Source organism: Chrysemys picta, chromosome 7, assembly GCF_011386835.1.
Source record: "Chrysemys picta bellii isolate R12L10 chromosome 7, ASM1138683v2, whole genome shotgun sequence".
Classification (NCBI taxonomy): domain Eukaryota; kingdom Metazoa; phylum Chordata; order Testudines; family Emydidae; genus Chrysemys; species Chrysemys picta.
The window spans coordinates 124668923-124685457 of NC_088797.1; the positions used below are offsets into that span (position 1 = coordinate 124668923).

The window sequence follows — 16535 nt, forward strand, 5'->3', positions numbered from 1 at the left end:
CGCCCAAGTACAAGGAATGCTCTGAAAGTTAAGGTGGAGGATGGGAAATAAAACTGTTTGTTAAATACATATACAATATATTCTCTGCATGTTATGCAAGATAAAGATAAAATGCTCATTGCTCATTTCCCAGGTTTGTATTGCAGTCTATATATTGTAATAATAGGCACTGCACAAATTTCTATCCTCCCTTCCTACCACATCAGTGTCATTGATATAAGGTATATGATAGTTTTTCTACTACACTGGGTATTTTAATTTATAATTGCGATCTATACTCCTGTTCAAGATGAGAAATGGAAGCTAAAATGTCAAGGTTGGTTGATAAATGGGTCAGTGCGGGGGTCAGGTCTGGTAATTTAGTTATTCGAGTGATTGCACATGTCCATTCCATTTCAGGTGTGAGCATGCCTAGTGCACAGCTGTGGGAGATTTTTCCCTGAGTGGTACCTGTCAGGGTGGCACATGCCCCCTCTGCTGCCTTGCGCCATAGCTTGAAGGTATGAAGGGCAGAGCCGACCCTTGCCCTCCCTCAGTTCCTTCTTACTGCCTGTGATGGTGGCTGGAACATGTGATCTAGCTATTGAAATATTTCTCTCCCCTCCCCCCCATATTTGTAGATAGTTGGTACTTGTTTCAGAAGTTTTAATGCCTTAGACTGTTTGTTAGTTATAGAAATAAATTTATTTTAAAGTGTTTTTAAACACTTCAGTTCCTGTTGCTGGGTACTTGTGATGGGGAATGCCTTGGTCTCTGGGTTTCAATCCCTGCTATTCCTGCAAGAAGCCAGTGTCAGTGAGTGACCTGCACTCCAGCTGCCTGAAGTGTCGCAGGGAGACTCATGTCAGGTATTGGTGTCAAATTTTCAATAACTTTAAGCCAAGAACCAAGAAAGGAAGGCTGGGCTTAAGTTTCTTCTGCTGGAGATGGTCCTGCATTTCCCCTTGGAGACTTTCCACTCAGAGAAGGTACTGAGCACATCAGTGTCCATCAGAAGTGCTCCTCTGGTTTTTGACTGATCCTCAGGGCTGGTCACCCTCCCCGCTACAGAGGAAGAGGCACTGAAAGATGGCATCTAAGGGATTAGTTCCAATAGATCAAGATCCAGCAAGAATGTGGACCAGGATACAAGAGTGTGCATGAATCATAGACTATCAGGATTGGAAGGGACCTCAGGAGGTCATCTAGTCCAACCCCCTGCTCAAAGCAGGACCAATCCCCAGACAGATTTTTGCCCCAAGTTGCCCCCTCAAGGATTGAACTCACAACCCTGGGTTTAGCAGGCCAATGCTCAAACCACTGAGCTATCCCTCCCCCAAGGGCTGAGGAAGTCTCTGAGGCAATCATCTGCTCAGGAGGGACCGTCGACTCTGGCATCACTGAGACCAGCCCCTGAAGTGGCTCCATTTAGTTAACGGTACAGGAGACTATCCTAGTACCATCTACTCTGGAGGCTTATGCTGCAGCACAGGATCTGTGAGTCGTACTCATAGCTCCAGCATGGCCTCAGCAACATTGATTTTCCACTTTGCTGACCCTCTCATACACAGTTCCATTGCCACTACCATGGGATGCAGACCTGATCTCTCAGGACCACGGTCGCCCTCCGACCCCAACCTGAGGCTCTCCTCCTGACTGCTTGGGTGCTCCATGGCTAAGGCTTCATGAAGTTTGTTCAAAGGGGGTTCCAGATGCACTTGTAAATAGTAGAATGCCTTCTATTCGGTTTACATACCTGGCAAAGTGGGAGTCTCCATTTTGTCCCAGCAAAAAAGTGTCGTCTCGTCCCCCCCCCCCCCCCCCCCCCCCCCCCCCCCCCATCCACGCTCCAATCCATTGTGTATTGGACTATTTGTTATACCCAAAACAGCGAGGTCTTACCATTAGTTCCATCAAGGTCCATCTAACAGCTATCTCCGCTTTCCCACCCGCCAATTGATAATCATTTTTCTCCAATCCTATGCCAGTTAGATTTCTGAAGGATTTGGACCAGTTATACCCCCAAGGACAAGACCCTGGTCTCCCTTGGGCCTTAAATGTGGTGTTAACAAAGCTAGTGGGTCCTCCTCTTGAACCATTGGGTACCTGTTTATTGCTCCATCTTTCCATAAAGACAGACTTTTTGGTTGCAGTTACCTCAGCTAGGAGAGTGGGCGAATTACAAGCACTAGTTTCTGGACCTCTGTATATGGTCTCTTGCAAGGACAGGATATTCCCACGCCCTCATCCGAAGTTTCTCACTAAGGTGATATCTCACGTCCACATCAATCAGGCACTATACTGAAAAACTTTCTTTCCTAATCCTTAGCGTTTCACTTGGACAGGACTAAACCATTTAGGTCATCATCTCCATTGTTCGTAGCGATTGTAGACAGAGTCTCTTCCAGTCTCTCCTCAGAGGATCTCCTTGTGGATCTCCTGTTGTGTTAATTTGTGCTACAACCGGGCTGATGTATTGCCACTGAATAGAGTGCTAGTGCATTTGACCAGATCTCACGCAGTCTCTGTGGCTTTTCTGGCCCAGCTGAGTATTTTGGACATTTGCAAATTGGCAACTTGGTCTTCAGTGTATACGTTTGCTTCCCATTATGCCATCTCTGGGCAAACCAGAGATGATGCCAGATTTGGATGTGTGGTCCTTCAGTCATTATTCAGGTAGACGCTGACCTCTAGATTGAACTGCTTGCGAGTCACCTGAAATGGAATAGACGTGCAATCATTTGAAGAATTAAAAATGGTGACTATCCTGTTCTGTAACTGTTGTTCTTCGAGATGTGTTGCACTTGTCCATTTCATGACCCACTCTCCATCCCCTCTCTATCAGAGTCTTCCATTAAGAAAGAACTTATGGGGATGAAAGTGGCTCTGCCCTTTATACCTTTGTGTTGTGGTGTGAGACAGGTGAGTGTGCATATGCCGCCCCTACAGGTATAGCTCAGGTTAAATCTGACAACTGTGCACTGAGCGCACAGACACCTGAAATGGAATGGACACGTGCCACACATCTCAAAGAACATTAGTTACAGAGCAGGTTGATAACCATTTTTTACTGTATTAGTAGATGAGTAGTGTGGCAAGGAAAGCCTCAGGGACAGCACTGAGGATCAGAGAAGCCAAGGGCCAAATTGAGGTCAGGAAAGCCTCCAGAGGCTCCTGGATAATCTATGTTGGGTCTGGCCATAATCCTTGAGTGTCCCATGCTTAAGGTGATCATAATTCCAAAATAAAAAAATGTGGCAATGTTTTTTAGAATTGCAAAATAGTCATTCAAAAAACAAAAGTACAGTTTTTTTACAAAAAGTTTGTGGGTGCCACTTTTGCCAATTTTGTCTCAATAGGGACAGATAGATATTTCTCAGCATGGAGGATTTTTCCAGCAACTCAGATGTTCTGAATGAGGTTAGTATGAAACACTGAATGAGTGTTATTAGCATTTATGGTGAACAAAAAGAACAGTTTTGATAGTGTCTATGCTCCTTCCACTGATCACTCTAAACACTGTTTATCCCACAGAACATTCATTCCACTGGGCTGTTCCTGGTAACTGCAGAGCAAATTCTACTTGGCACAGCAGAATGACTTGAATGAACGTGTAGTTATTTTAAAAAAAAGTTTTGATTGATGAAATGAAAAATATGAACATTGTAAATGTCCTCAAAGAATTTTCTGGGACATGATATGAAAAACTGAGAGTAGCCTAGCAAAACCAGGATATAAGGACACTCAGCATGCTATGTCTAGTGCAGCTGGAATGGATGTGATGGAAAACAGAGAAGTATGGTCTGAGCAGAGGACTGGGAGCCAGAGACATTTTTGTTTCAACTTTGACACTGATCATGGCTCCCTCTGTGGCTTTAGGCAAGTCACTCTGCTGCATTTTCTCCAACTGTACAAAGTGAATAATAATCCTTACTGATCTCCCTTATATGGGTGTTGTGAGAATCTGATTAAGGTTTGTAAACCACTTTGATGATGAAAAGTGCTATGAATGGCAATTTCTAAGTAATATTTTCTTCCTCTTTCCTTAACTCAGGCAGACAAACTAATATCATCCATTCATCTTTTTGTATTTCAGCATCATCCTTTGTTCCCCACATGGGTAAACATTATTTGACTATAACTTGCAATAAATAGTGAAATCCACTATTCAGCTTATGGCACATAAGTAGACTTAGTTATTTATTTGCAGCAGAAGCTTTAAATGATGCATTCGTTGTTAACTGATGTTGTATTTTTCTGGGGGTTATATTAACATATTGTTGTGCATAGCCTAGGAGCTAATGTATTCCGGCTAAGAAAAGTTAGCCACTTGCATAAATCCATGCCCCTTCACATGGACTTGGAAGCAATCACCAGCTTCTGCTTTGTGTCTAGAGAGAAAGAATGTACAAAGTTGGTTTTTAGTTGAGATTCAGCATCAGTAAATGACATCTTCCTGCCAGTACGCTGGCTCATGACCAGAATCCCAATTGGTGCATCTTCAAAAGCTGTAAAGGGAAAGAAATTGACCAAAGTGAAGGAGAAGGGTGTGGCACCTTGTAGTCCATCAGCCACTCTCTAGTCTTCTGTCTCTGCAGTTCCAGAGGAGACCACAGGCCTTGTTAAGCTACCTTTTATAATTAAAGTTGCTTACAAAAATCCCAAACACCCTCATCAGTGTGTTAGATGACACTAAGGCACTGAAAGTTTATACTCGTGCTCAAACCTTGATTTTGGAAGGTGTACCGATTGCAGAATCCTTTTTCCATTCTGTATCCTTGAGGACCATGATGTCAGAAGTAAATTGGTGACATTCATTCATGGTTGGCAATCATTGCCTTTGTTAGCTGAGAACTCAGGATTGTTCAGCCAGAGAACAGAATTCTTTTTTTAGAACACCTCCAAATTGTCCATCTTGTGAAGGGGAGGAGGCAGTATTAGCAGCAGAAAGAACTCTACACACCATTTTCTTCTTTCCTTCTCCAACAGCAATGGCTTTGAGCCTGTGCCACCAAAGTGTGGAAAGAGGGCTTTAGGCAAGATGCTTCTTAGTACCAAAAAAGGTCAGGAGAGCTTAACCCATCTTGAACTTAGTTATTTAAACAGCTTTGCCATCAAGTTCAAAATAGTGTGTCTGTGGCCAGCTCCTTTACTCCAACTATGAATGTCAAGAACATGTACCTATGCACAGTGTACAGTTTAATGATTGGGATACAGCTCATTTTACTGGGAACACAGCACTTCCATTTCAATTTGTAGTAGCTGTTGCAATATACTTACACTGTAGAGAGCATGTAAAAAGCAACAGAGAGTCCTGTGGCACCTTTAAGACTAACAGATGTAGAGCGCATGTGTTCCCTAACCAAGAAGATTGCCTTATCAGGAACAACACTTGAGAGATGACTGTGATTGACACATATTTGTCACCAATAGTCATGGTATCATCGTGCCACATTATACTAAAATATGATTCCACCCAGTGTGTCCTCTAAGGGGCTGCATGGGCAATAACATCTTCCTTCCTTCAGGCAAGATGCCTGATGATTTCAGCCTTCACCACAGAGAAAAAAACGGTGCTATCGTACATGAACTGTATATTTGCTTTCCCTTCTCTTCTCAAAAATGTGAGGTCGCTGTGTTTATGGCGAGAGTTAATTTGCCTGCCAGGAGTGTAAATCAAAACAAAATAACTGTTGATGCACTTATACTCTCTTTCTTGCCCACTGAGGCTCACTGTAGTACCCTCACATGCTAAGATGGAGGGTTCCCACATTTCTGGAAACTCAGAGAATCTTGCTAAGTTCATAAGTGTGCGACATGGAGTATCCAGGAGCACATTATCTGTGTAGTATTCTAACTTTACAAGTTATTTATATACACTTCCTTTCACTGCATTAGTTTTTGCTTGTATTGATGAACTGCATTATAATAAGCAGCAGGCGGCTTTATTCAGGCTAGAGAGATAGTGTTTGGAATAAATTCCTAAGCTTCAGGGACAATAGTGTGTGTTTTATTGTGGCTTGTGTGTATAACATGGGGATCAAGTATCAATTTTTGGAAGTCTTGATGGATTTGGGCCAAGCATGAGCTATGGGTAATTTCAGTGGTTACTTCTAGAGAAGATTAACAGAAGTCCATGTGATCAGTTATGTAATCAGCCCCACAGAAATCACTAGCTTTTCCTTCTGACCTTTCTGAATCTCAGTAGGGAGCCTAGGGCACTGTTTCTGAATTCTGCAATAGAAACTATTATATTTGCTTCCTTCCTAACAAAGAGATAACATTACACAAGCGTCAGGATCTAGTATCTCCAAATAGACTTGAAGGGCAGCCATTCAATGAGAGCACATGGTGCAAAAACTAGTAATTTTGCAAGATCTTTATGTTTAAATCCTTAAATTAGGGAGATTTGAGGATTTATGTTTGTAGCACCTTTTTGTTTTGTAAATTACAGTTTCTTTTATCCATCTTAATGATTCATTTTTGCTTATCCAATCCAGCTCTAATAGAAGAACACTAATAAGTAGTAATGTTACTCTATTCCTGCCTTCCTTCCTGTTTGTTTAGTAGTGTCAAAACAATCTCTACCCTTTCTCTACCGGGGCTTCTAAAAATCAGACCTGTCCTATGAAAGAGCAGCTGCAAATAGATTGACAGACTTTCATTAGCATGGCATTTAAATGAGCCTAAATAGTACAGTGAAGGGCACTTAGAAATGTGAGAAAGAGATCAAATTTAAGACAGGCAGAACTTTTCTTGGCTGTTTTCTTCTCAAGGTGAGCTAAACATTTGAGCAATGTTGTCAGATCTGGATCCAAGTAATCCAGGAGGCTTTGGCATCCCTAGGTCTTAAACAGGGCAAGTTGCATGATAAGGTTACAGAAAAGTGTCCCTTGATAGAACTTTAGGTAAACAAGTAAGGTTTTAAACAGACTGTAATTTCATACCAAGTCACTGACAGATGGAGAGGGAATTAGTAAAGACCAGTTACTCAGTCGTTAACCTTTCTCTACAATAGTTAGTCTTGTTGAAAGTTTTATCATACCTGTGAGATAAATTATACAGTAGCCAAGATGGTTTCATTCGGGAAAACCGTCCCTGTACTTAAGTCACTTCTGCCTCTATATTGAGTGGGAATTGATAAGAAAGTCGTCATCAATAGTGAAACTGGTTTCAGTGAGAAAATGAATGGTAAATGAGACTTTTAAATCATTATTTGTGCAGTATGCTGAAATGAATTAATACTGTACTACCGTGATGGAATTAAGATTGTGTCCCAGAAGCATTACAAGCTTAAAAGTAAATGCTAAGATTTGTTATATTGCAGAGTAGTTACAGAGAGGTTCTCACACTGTAAGTTGTTAGGTATATCAACACTTCCATTCTCATAGCATCACTGATGTTAGAGATGGAAAAGACTTCTTCGGTTGTTGTGAGAAGTTGCCTTTCCCAACCTGCTCTAAAACACAATTATGTGTAGAGTCAGTAGTCACCCCTTTCCTAGGCTTAAGCTTTATTAACAAAGAATTTAAAATTAATGAAGTCCTTCATTAGGACTGTTTAACTTACAGATCTAGGCCTTGGCTACACTGGCAATTCACAGCGCTGCACTTGCTGCGCTCAGGGGTGTGAAAAAACACACACACACCCCCGAGCGCAGCGAGTGCAGCGCTGTAAAGTGCCAGTGTAATCAGCGCCTGCAGCGCTGCACGCTCGCTCACAGCGCTGCAAGCTATTCCCCTCGGAGAGGTGGAGTACTTGCAGCGCTGTGAGAGAGCTCTCGCAGCGCTGGCGGCGCAACTACACTTGCGCTTCACAGCGCTGCCGAGGCAGCGGGGAGGATGTCTCTGGCCAGGCTGGAGCTGCTCCGGCAGGCCGGGCGGTGCGGACGCAGCACGTTTCAGCAGGCTGGGCCGGGCGGCGTGGCCACAGTGTGCTCTGGGGGGCGGGGGCGGGCGTCATGGCCGCAGCATGCTCTGGGGGGCGGGGTCGGACGTCACAGCCGCAGCGTGTTCTGGGGGGCGGGGCCGGGTCACGGCTGCAGCCTGCCAGCCCCGGAGCTGCAGCTGCTTCAGAGGCTGGGGGAGAGCAGCGTGGCCAGAAGTGGAGAGACTCTGGCCCCGCCTCTTCCCTTCTGGCTGTGCTGCCTGTCCTTGCTCCCTCTGTTGGGGGGAGGGGCTGTGTCCCACCTCTCCCTCTCTATACCTATTCATAAGCCGACCCCCTTCTCTGGTGCTACCCTTTATTACTAAAAAAAATTCGGCTTATGAATGAGTATATACGGTATGTAAATACCCATAATAAAGATTTTTTACATGCAAGGGAACCACTTCTAGAGAGAAACTCCACTAACAGTATACCATAAAAGGTCCCAATCTGTTTGTAAGGGACACCAGATAAAACCTTCAAAAGCACCTAAGTAATGTAAGAGCCCAAGAATGTTGACTCTTAATGGGACTTTGGCTCCGAAGTCACTTAAGCACTTTTGAAAATCCTGCCCTCAGTCAATTTGAAATCTGTTCATTTTAAAATGAATTAAAAGTAATTTTAAGTCCTACACCTGCCCCAGATTCCCCTTCAATTTTTTGTGGTTTTACAATCACATCTTATATTTTAAATGTTTTTCTCTCCCATGCTGGCTATGTCAAAGACCCATACAAATGAAGAAACTGGTTCATTATACAGTGTGGTCCAGTGAATATGGTACTGGATTGGGACTTAGGACACTATGTTATATTCCTGGCTCTGCCGCCGGCCTAGATGCTTAACCGTAGCCAAGTCACACCACCACTCTGTGCTGCAGTTTCCCCATGTATAAAATGGGACTGACGATACTTGCTTCTTTGGTAAAGTGCTTTGAGATCTACAGAGGAAAAGTGATAGACAAGAGCTGCATGGAGTTGCTATTACATAGGGAAGACAGTGAACTGACTAGTTACAATGTGCTGCTGAGTACGCATACTAAACAAAAGAGTTACAGACACATATTTTTTCCTCTAATCTTTTCCAAATGTAGTAATTTTAGGTGGTGTGTGTAACAATCAGAAGTAAAAATATTCAGACAAAAGTGTGATATTTAGGTTGATGGTTTCCCTTGAGTTCATCATGATGTAACAATTGAAAATAGCAAAGTTGTTTGGTGGTGGTGTTCAGTTCCTTTTCTTAATAATGGCTATTGGTTTTTGTACCCAGCTCTCTACAGGTTTATACAACTTCATTTCAGGATTGTGCTACCTGGATTTTTTTCAGAGATTATATAATTATAATTATTAATATTGGAAAAGAAACGGGGGCTGCTAGGGAGACTGACTGATACATTTGAAACTAATCTGGCAAAAGTGCTCCCAAAATTGCATCTGCAAAATCAGATGAATATTTGTTGTGTGCATGTAATCAGGTAATTGCACGTCTGCTACCTGTTTGTGTATTCACACTGGTGCACGTGCAGCTTGGCAGGCACAGGTTTTGAGGCTATTTTTAATAATTTAGCAATTAGTGATTTAAAACTAGAAGCAGTTCAAAGCCCAGATGTTTCTAGTCTACTTTGGGATAGTTGGTTGGTTGAATACAGGCAACATTACAATAGCCATTTTGTCAGTGTTGTTTCCATTGCTGCTTTTAAGAGTTGACTGCTTAAAGTTGCGTAAAACTGCACACTGAGCTTTGAAGCTGTGGATTGTAATGTGTTGGCACTGAGAATGGGGCATGGGAAAAGCACATGTTGCTTGTCATGGTGTCCAAATAAATCACCAACTGACGAAGTGCTAATCTGCAAGGTGTCATTTCTTCAAGAATCAGAGTGTTAGACTGAAGCTGTTGAAAGGGTAGCACTTCACTAAGTATAAGACGTGGTTAAAAAGTTGCAGTATTTTGGTCTTTGTTCTGACAGTCTCGATATAGCTGAAGACGTACATTGATCAGCAGCTTCTCAATATCCAAATAGTTAGGATTTTATTCTTGCTGGACTAGTAGAAATTATGATGATAATACTTTCCACTTGTAATAGAGCCTTTTATCCAGGGATCTTAAAGCACTTTACAAGCGTTAATTATGCTTCAAACACACTGTGGTGTAGGGAGCGTATTGTCATTTGTAAAATGGAGAAGCCTGAGGCGTAAGTATACTGAAGGCTTGACTTTCACAACTGTACACGCACAATTTCCCTGATTATGCTTTGTAAATCACTTATTTTAGCAGACAGTTGACTCGTTATATATGTAACTGCTTATCAACATGTGCAAACTTCTGATTTATATGTGCAATTGTGCTGATTGTACACATACAAAGGCATGTGTTTGCGCACATGCAGTTGTGAAAATCAAGCTCTAAGTTAGTTGCCCCACATCAAATGATGAATCTGACTGAGCCAGGCGTAGAACTTAGAACTCCTAGTTTACTTTCCTGTACATTACCAACTAGACATTTGTTTCCTTCCAATTTAAAATCTGTGTCCAGAGACAGATTGAGCAATGCCTCAAGGGGGCGGAGGAGCGGTGGGGAAAATAACAAACTGGAACTGTTCAGGTGCTAATGCATGTGAATGGTACCGTAGAGTATTGGATTTGGAAGACAGTTACATCTTAAATTGTTTTCCTTGCTATTTTTGGATATTATTGAGTTGCATTTGAACATGAGCCTTCTGTGCAACCATTTCTTCCCCCTGCTTAACTCCTTATTGAAGAGCTAACCCATACTTTAGTAGGGTGGTTTGTTTCCATGGATACGCTGTGAGGTTTCCAGTTTGGGAGTATGATTCTCAGTAGGCTGCAGCTGGGTAGGGTGGTTTGTAAGCAAGGTCTGCAGTTAAACACAAAACATTTCCATGATGTTGGAATAAACACAAACACTCATAAAAACCAAGGTGAATATTCATTCGATTCTTTGAAAGTGATAAAAATTATTCCAGTTCTAAGAAATGCTCCTCAGACTGTTAAAATGACCAGTTAAAAGGAAGATTCACTAGAAATGCAGAGGTGCCACAGAGTAGCAGCCACTAAGGAGTGGCTTTTGCCCATATGGAAATCTGTACATAGTTAGACTTTACTATTACTGGTGTAAGCTCAAGCCTGGCATTTTTATTCAGGAGAAGAAATCGTTCCACCTTAAAGTGCTAAGTCTGTTACCAAGTTCTGACTCTGCGAGACATAGCCAGGAAGCCCAAACCTTTATCAGGCCTAAAGCAAACAAAACTCAGTGACATTAGGTCCTTTGATAGGACCATTACCAAAATTACTTTAATAGATTCATTGATTCAAAGGCCAGAAGGGGCCATTGTGATCTTATAGTCTGACTAACCTGTATATCACAGGCCATAGAATTTCCCTGCAATAATTGGGGAAGGTGTGTCGGGACAATAACACTTTGCCAAGAGCATTGTTTTGTTGGGGTTTTGTTAAGTAGAAATGCACAGCACTCAAACAAAATAGACATGGAATAATACAAAGCCCTGCTGTGTATATGATACCACATTGCTTCTTAATGAATAGGGAGGGTTGGTACAAGATTTGCCTGTTCTTGCATAGCAAAGAGGCACGTATGTGGGTATTAGATTCAGCGGAAGGCCTGTTTGCTAATGGATAAAAATGTATACTCCCTAGAGGAAAATAAAGATACATAGTAAGCAGTAAAGTGAATTATACTTCACAGACCTTTTGTCACTTATTGACTGACTGCAGTGTGCGAAAAGGTTTCCTCCCTGTTAAAGAAAGACAATGATGATAAATAACGCTGCAGTTTCTTCTCATTTGGGAATGAAAATACAGGGAGTTAAAGAAAAAAACAAAACAAAACATGATTTCATTACTCATTTGAAGATGTTTAGGACTCTGAGAAATAAGGATTATTATGGTCTTGTGGTTAAGATGGAAAACTAAGAGTCAAGAGAACAGGGTTCTATCCCTGGCTTTTCCTCAGACTCCCTGTGTGACCTTGGACAAATCACGTAGGCCCTGATTCAGTGGGGTCCTTAAACATGTGCCTAATTTTAATAAATTAGATTGAAGCATGTGCTTAGGGTTAAGCAGGTTCAGCTATTATGCTTTGCTGAATAGGTATGTACATAAACACATGGGTAAGTGCTTTGCTGAATTGTGGCCTTAAATGAGAGCAGCCTGATTTTCAAAGGTTCTGAGCGTCCACTGCTTCAGCAGGATTTTTGGGTGCTCAGCCCCTCTGAAAATCAGGCCCATTTTTAGGTGCCTAAATATGGATTAGGCTGCAAGTGAGTTTATATTGATATTCTTCACTGAAGCCCCACACTTGCAAACACACAAGCCATTTCCTCTGCTCATTTTTAATTTATTATTATTATTGTTGTTGTTTTATTTTATTTGCTGCTGGTTTCTCTTCAGTTGATATTTTAGTGATTTATTCAAGTTAAAGCCCAGATCCTTGCATTAATGCTTCCACACAAGAGCTCTTCTCCCTTCCGCAGTCACCTGTTGCAGAGTCTCGGCCTGTTGGGCTACATATTTCAAGCATATCTTAATGTGCAGTCAGAAGGCCAATTCTGCCCTCTAGCCCCATTGACTTCAGCAGGAGGTACACCTGGGCCAAGCATGTTTAGAAAACTTGTCTCACACGCAGAACCGGCACCCTTTCTCACACTCCCACAGCCTGAATTGAATGTCATGCATTCAGCTGAGTTCTAGGAAGCAGGAGTGCTTGAGCTGCAGGTGATACTCCTGGTGGGGGCTGCTGTGGCACCCGCTGAGTAAGCAGCCTGGGACCTCTCTGCCTCTTCCCCGGCCGCTCTCGACTTCCCTGCCAGCATGGAGCACTGGGGACGAGTGAACAAAGTTTAATGCCACAACATAGTAACCGCGCCTCATCATTCAACTCCAGTAGCCCCAGGCTCTTTTCTTCATAGCCGTTCAGCAATTGCACTATCCTCAGGCTCCCACGCTTACTCCTGAGTTCACTCAGAGATGCCTTTGGCTGCCCATAAGCCATACACTCCTATTCTGAGGGTGTGAGGAATAAGGACCTTCTTCCTTGCAGCTGTTCCCACTGCTCCAGAGAACCCTGTATGGGAAATCAAGGACTTGTCGTCACTGCTGTTAGTACAACACCTTTCACCAGCACTATACCCACAGAATCGTTTTAAAACAGAACTTTATGGTTATACACACATTGTTTACAAGTATGCAAATTAATTCAGTAAATAATTATCAGAATATGGCACACATGGAGTGGCACAAAACGTGGAGGTTATGCACAGGCAAGGGAGAAAGCATTTTTTCCCTGTTCTCACATGATCTTCTCTGACCATCCCATGAGGAGTGTTGGCAGACTCTGGCAGAAGCCATGTCACACCTTCAATGAAAGAATACCTTGGTCTCAACATGGAACCTCTGAGAGTGCAACAGGGGGAATAAAGAAGGAAATGTGCAGGTCTTGAAGAGCTTTCTCCTCCTCCCCCAAACCAAATCCAGTCACACCCCAAACTTTCTTAACCACGCAAAATGGTTATTTAAAGATTATTTTAAAAAAGCATTATTGGTAATGGTATGTACTTTACTGCTCTGTCAGGCCCTCTTTGAAACCTATTCAAAAGCATTCAGCTTAGTGTTTAGTTTGAATTTCTTTAAAAGTTGTTTCTCATTCTTTTGTGCATATTTATAAGTTGCAGAATAGTTCTCATTCTCTTTACCATCTGTGCTTGTTAACCAGTACTGTACAATGCCATGTAAGGTTGCATGGCACCTTTCATGAACAAAAAGCTTTGCACAGAAAAGCCCAAACTTGCTAGATATGTCTAGGTGTAAAGAATAAGATTTAAGCTTTGATGTACAGGAGTCAGACTGACTCTGTATTTTAGGTTCTTGATGGGAGGAGATTCCAGATTTAGGGCAAAATTCTGTTCTCAGATCCACACAGTGGCTCTTGACATATATTCTTCCCTGATGACATGTAGATGTGTGGTGGGTGTGAAGGGAATGGAATATCTTGAAAGGAAGGAGATGGCATTAGGCTACATAGTAACCTGCCACCGGATCAGGTATGGTCACTAATGACAGAACCCTAAACACATTATGAAGGCTGTTCCTGAGTAGATTATACTTACTTCTGATAGAAACTTGAGGGATCTGTCTCTCAAACACTTTGGCAACACTTGGGTAGCTTGTCATGCCAACAAAATATTGCTGAATTGATCTGAGACTGGTTTGTGAAGTTAAGGCCAGAATTTTGCCTATAGAATGTACAACTACTAACCGTGCCTCCTCTGTAAATCAGTTTTGAGCGGTATTGTGGAATAGCCAGCAGACTACCTTTCGAGCTCTTCGGCGGCAGCAGCTCCAGCAAACACGCAAGTCCCAAATGGTGCGGCGCTGTCGCGGTTTTAAAAACAGTTTGATTTTTTTTTTTAACAGGGGAGCCCAGTGTAACTCCTTCAAGACTGGAGTGACACTCTGCATCTGCATCTGCCTCATGTGAGTTACAATCCTGGCAGCAGCATTTTGCACAAGCTGGAGCCTCTGTAGAGATTTTTTTTTTCTTTTTCAGGAAGGCTATAAAATTGCTACCGTATGTGTCTTGGCAGCAAAGGTAAAAAAAACCCAAAATACCCCAACCACCCAAAATCCACAATAAAGTGCATGAGAATTCCATACCTTACTGTACAACTCCTGCTCATTCCAACACATTCTAACACATACCGTGGAAGTCATCACGGACTTAGAGCCTGCAACATTCACTTCTGTGGTACTGCTTTTTAACTCTCCACAATGTAATTTCATGGGCAAATTATGATGTTAAGGGGAAGCTGTAAGTGCTGTCAGCTCGCTTCTGTTTTCAAAGTTCTGGTTGTTCTTTCGCAATCCGTAGTTACATAACCCCAGAACACTATGTACTGACTGCCCTGAGCTGCTGAAGCATTTGTCTGTTGCAGAACACAGACCTTCAAAATAACTTGTCCTTTTGTCATTTGGGACTGACATGTTTGTGGAGGGATGGGGGTCAACTAAAAAAAAAAAAAAATAGAAAAAGTTGTAATATGTGCTTATATTTGTTGTAACTATGTCATAAGTAGGGCTAAGAGACCAACAAAAACATACTGAAGATTGAATGGTTGTGTTTTTGTGGCTGTGCATATTTCACCTGTCACACACTTGTGGGTGCTTTGAGGCAGGGGCACTGTCAACTGTGTGGGAGCTCACAGTACAATGATTCTGCATGGCAAGCATCTAAATCTTTGACATCCACAGTATCCTACACAAAGTCTATAGCTGTGGTCACCGTGGCTAGGGCTTTGGGGGGTTTCCAGGAAAGTATTTAATTACTTTTTTCTTTTTTAGTCATCCAGCTGTAGATCTCTCCTTACTGCTAAATTCCTGCACAGATGACTGAGCAGAACAAGATATAAAAACACACCAGCCCTGAGTACACTAATATATTGCCACGTTTCCATAGAATCAGTACTATGCCCTAACTTTTAAACAGCCTCTTGGAGGAACCCCTGGAGTGTGGCAAGCCCCAAGGAGACCCACTCTTTAGCTTAAGGGTAGACCTCCCAGCCTCACCGCCTCCTAGGCTGAACCTCTGGGCTCCAGCACTCCTGGCTTCACACCGTGAGCTCTGCCCAGCTAGTCCCATTGAGACAGACTCCTAGTTAGAGACTTATCCACCCTGCAGGGATTAACGCAACTGAGCAAGTATTTGCAGTGACACCAAACACACTTTTCAGAACAGAGTAGGATTTATTAGTCAACTGGAACACAGCATTGGAAGTCCTTAGGTTAGCATAGAGAAATCAAAGTTAAAGCATAGCCCATTCTGGTCAAGTCAGAGCAAACCACCAGCCAAGCTGTAGTGGATTCCATTTTAGGCTCTCTGTCAGTCCCAGGAGAGAGCAGCCAGCTTCCTCCAGTATCCCACACTTTATCCTCTGCTGATCATGTCTCAGTCCTTTGTTCTCGAGCTGGGGTCTCTGCTTAGCTTCCCTGCTGGGGTGAGAGGAGGTGGGGGCTCCTTCCTCTTGGTCATTGTGTGTCAACGTTCTGGTCATTGGGCTTTCTTTGGATTCTGCACTTACGTGGGGTCACTTTCGGCAGGTTTGAGCCAGTTCCTTAATGATCCTATTCGCTGTTGCCCAGACAGCAAGGTGACACCCGAACCTCATGTCCTGTCCTGCCTCTATGAGCAGACTTAACACTTTTCCCTCCACTGGGTAACAATATGAAGTGCAGAGGGAAACTGAGGCACGCAGCAGTTTCATTAAAATATTACAGAAAATTCCCAGTTTGTCACATATGTATGTAGACAGAGATTATATAATGTGGGTGTTTTCCTGTGTTGTGACACTGCAGTTGCAGCATCACAATCCTGTTCACACTGTTTATCTCAAGTAGGTGGATCACTTGCCTGAAGCTCATGTTACTGAAATGAGCATTTGCACAGCTTGTGCGAAAATGTCAGTAGCTTGTAGCTCATACTGATTAATACACTCTGTACCGTGGTGTAGTGTGTTGTCAAAATGAGGTGTGGGCGTGGTGAACTCTGAATCCATTCCCAGTTGTCTAATTAAAGAAAAGTATATCTTGGATAATGACACAGTA

The 16535-nt window shown here is 42.6% G+C and overlaps 1 protein-coding gene and 1 long non-coding RNA gene across 43 annotated transcripts in view; one reads left to right on the forward strand and one right to left on the reverse strand.

Moving 5' to 3' along the window:
* The window catches only part of NT5C2 (5'-nucleotidase, cytosolic II), an 80845-nt gene that overhangs the window by 37752 nt on the left and 26558 nt on the right, over positions 1–16535 (forward strand). For 7 of the 41 annotated variants that reach the window (XM_065552599.1, XM_065552614.1, XM_065552598.1 and 4 more), the window contains 2 exons: positions 3339–3399; positions 14352–14411. The exons of 19 other annotated variants lie outside the window; for them this stretch is intronic. Coding sequence is in view for 4 of the 22 variants with exons in the window: in XM_065552588.1 (XP_065408660.1) it covers positions 14508–14526 (19 nt within the window). In the remaining 18 variants the exon portion in view is untranslated. Of the gene's footprint in view, positions 1–3338; positions 3400–14351; positions 14412–14484; positions 14527–16535 lie in introns of all 41 variants that reach the window. 15 more of the 41 variants (XM_065552596.1, XM_065552597.1, XM_065552612.1 and 12 more) reach the window with 4 other exon arrangements.
* Positions 1807–14931, reverse strand: LOC122174178 (uncharacterized). 2 transcript variants are annotated; one of them, XR_010589345.1, is made up of 3 exons: positions 14592–14931; positions 7025–13002; positions 1807–2694 (listed from the first exon to the last, which is right to left on the reverse strand). It is a non-coding gene; the product is annotated as an uncharacterized LOC122174178 (long non-coding RNA). The 2 variants fall into 2 exon arrangements; XR_010589344.1 differs by lacking the exon at positions 1807–2694 and having other exon boundaries at positions 3385–13002.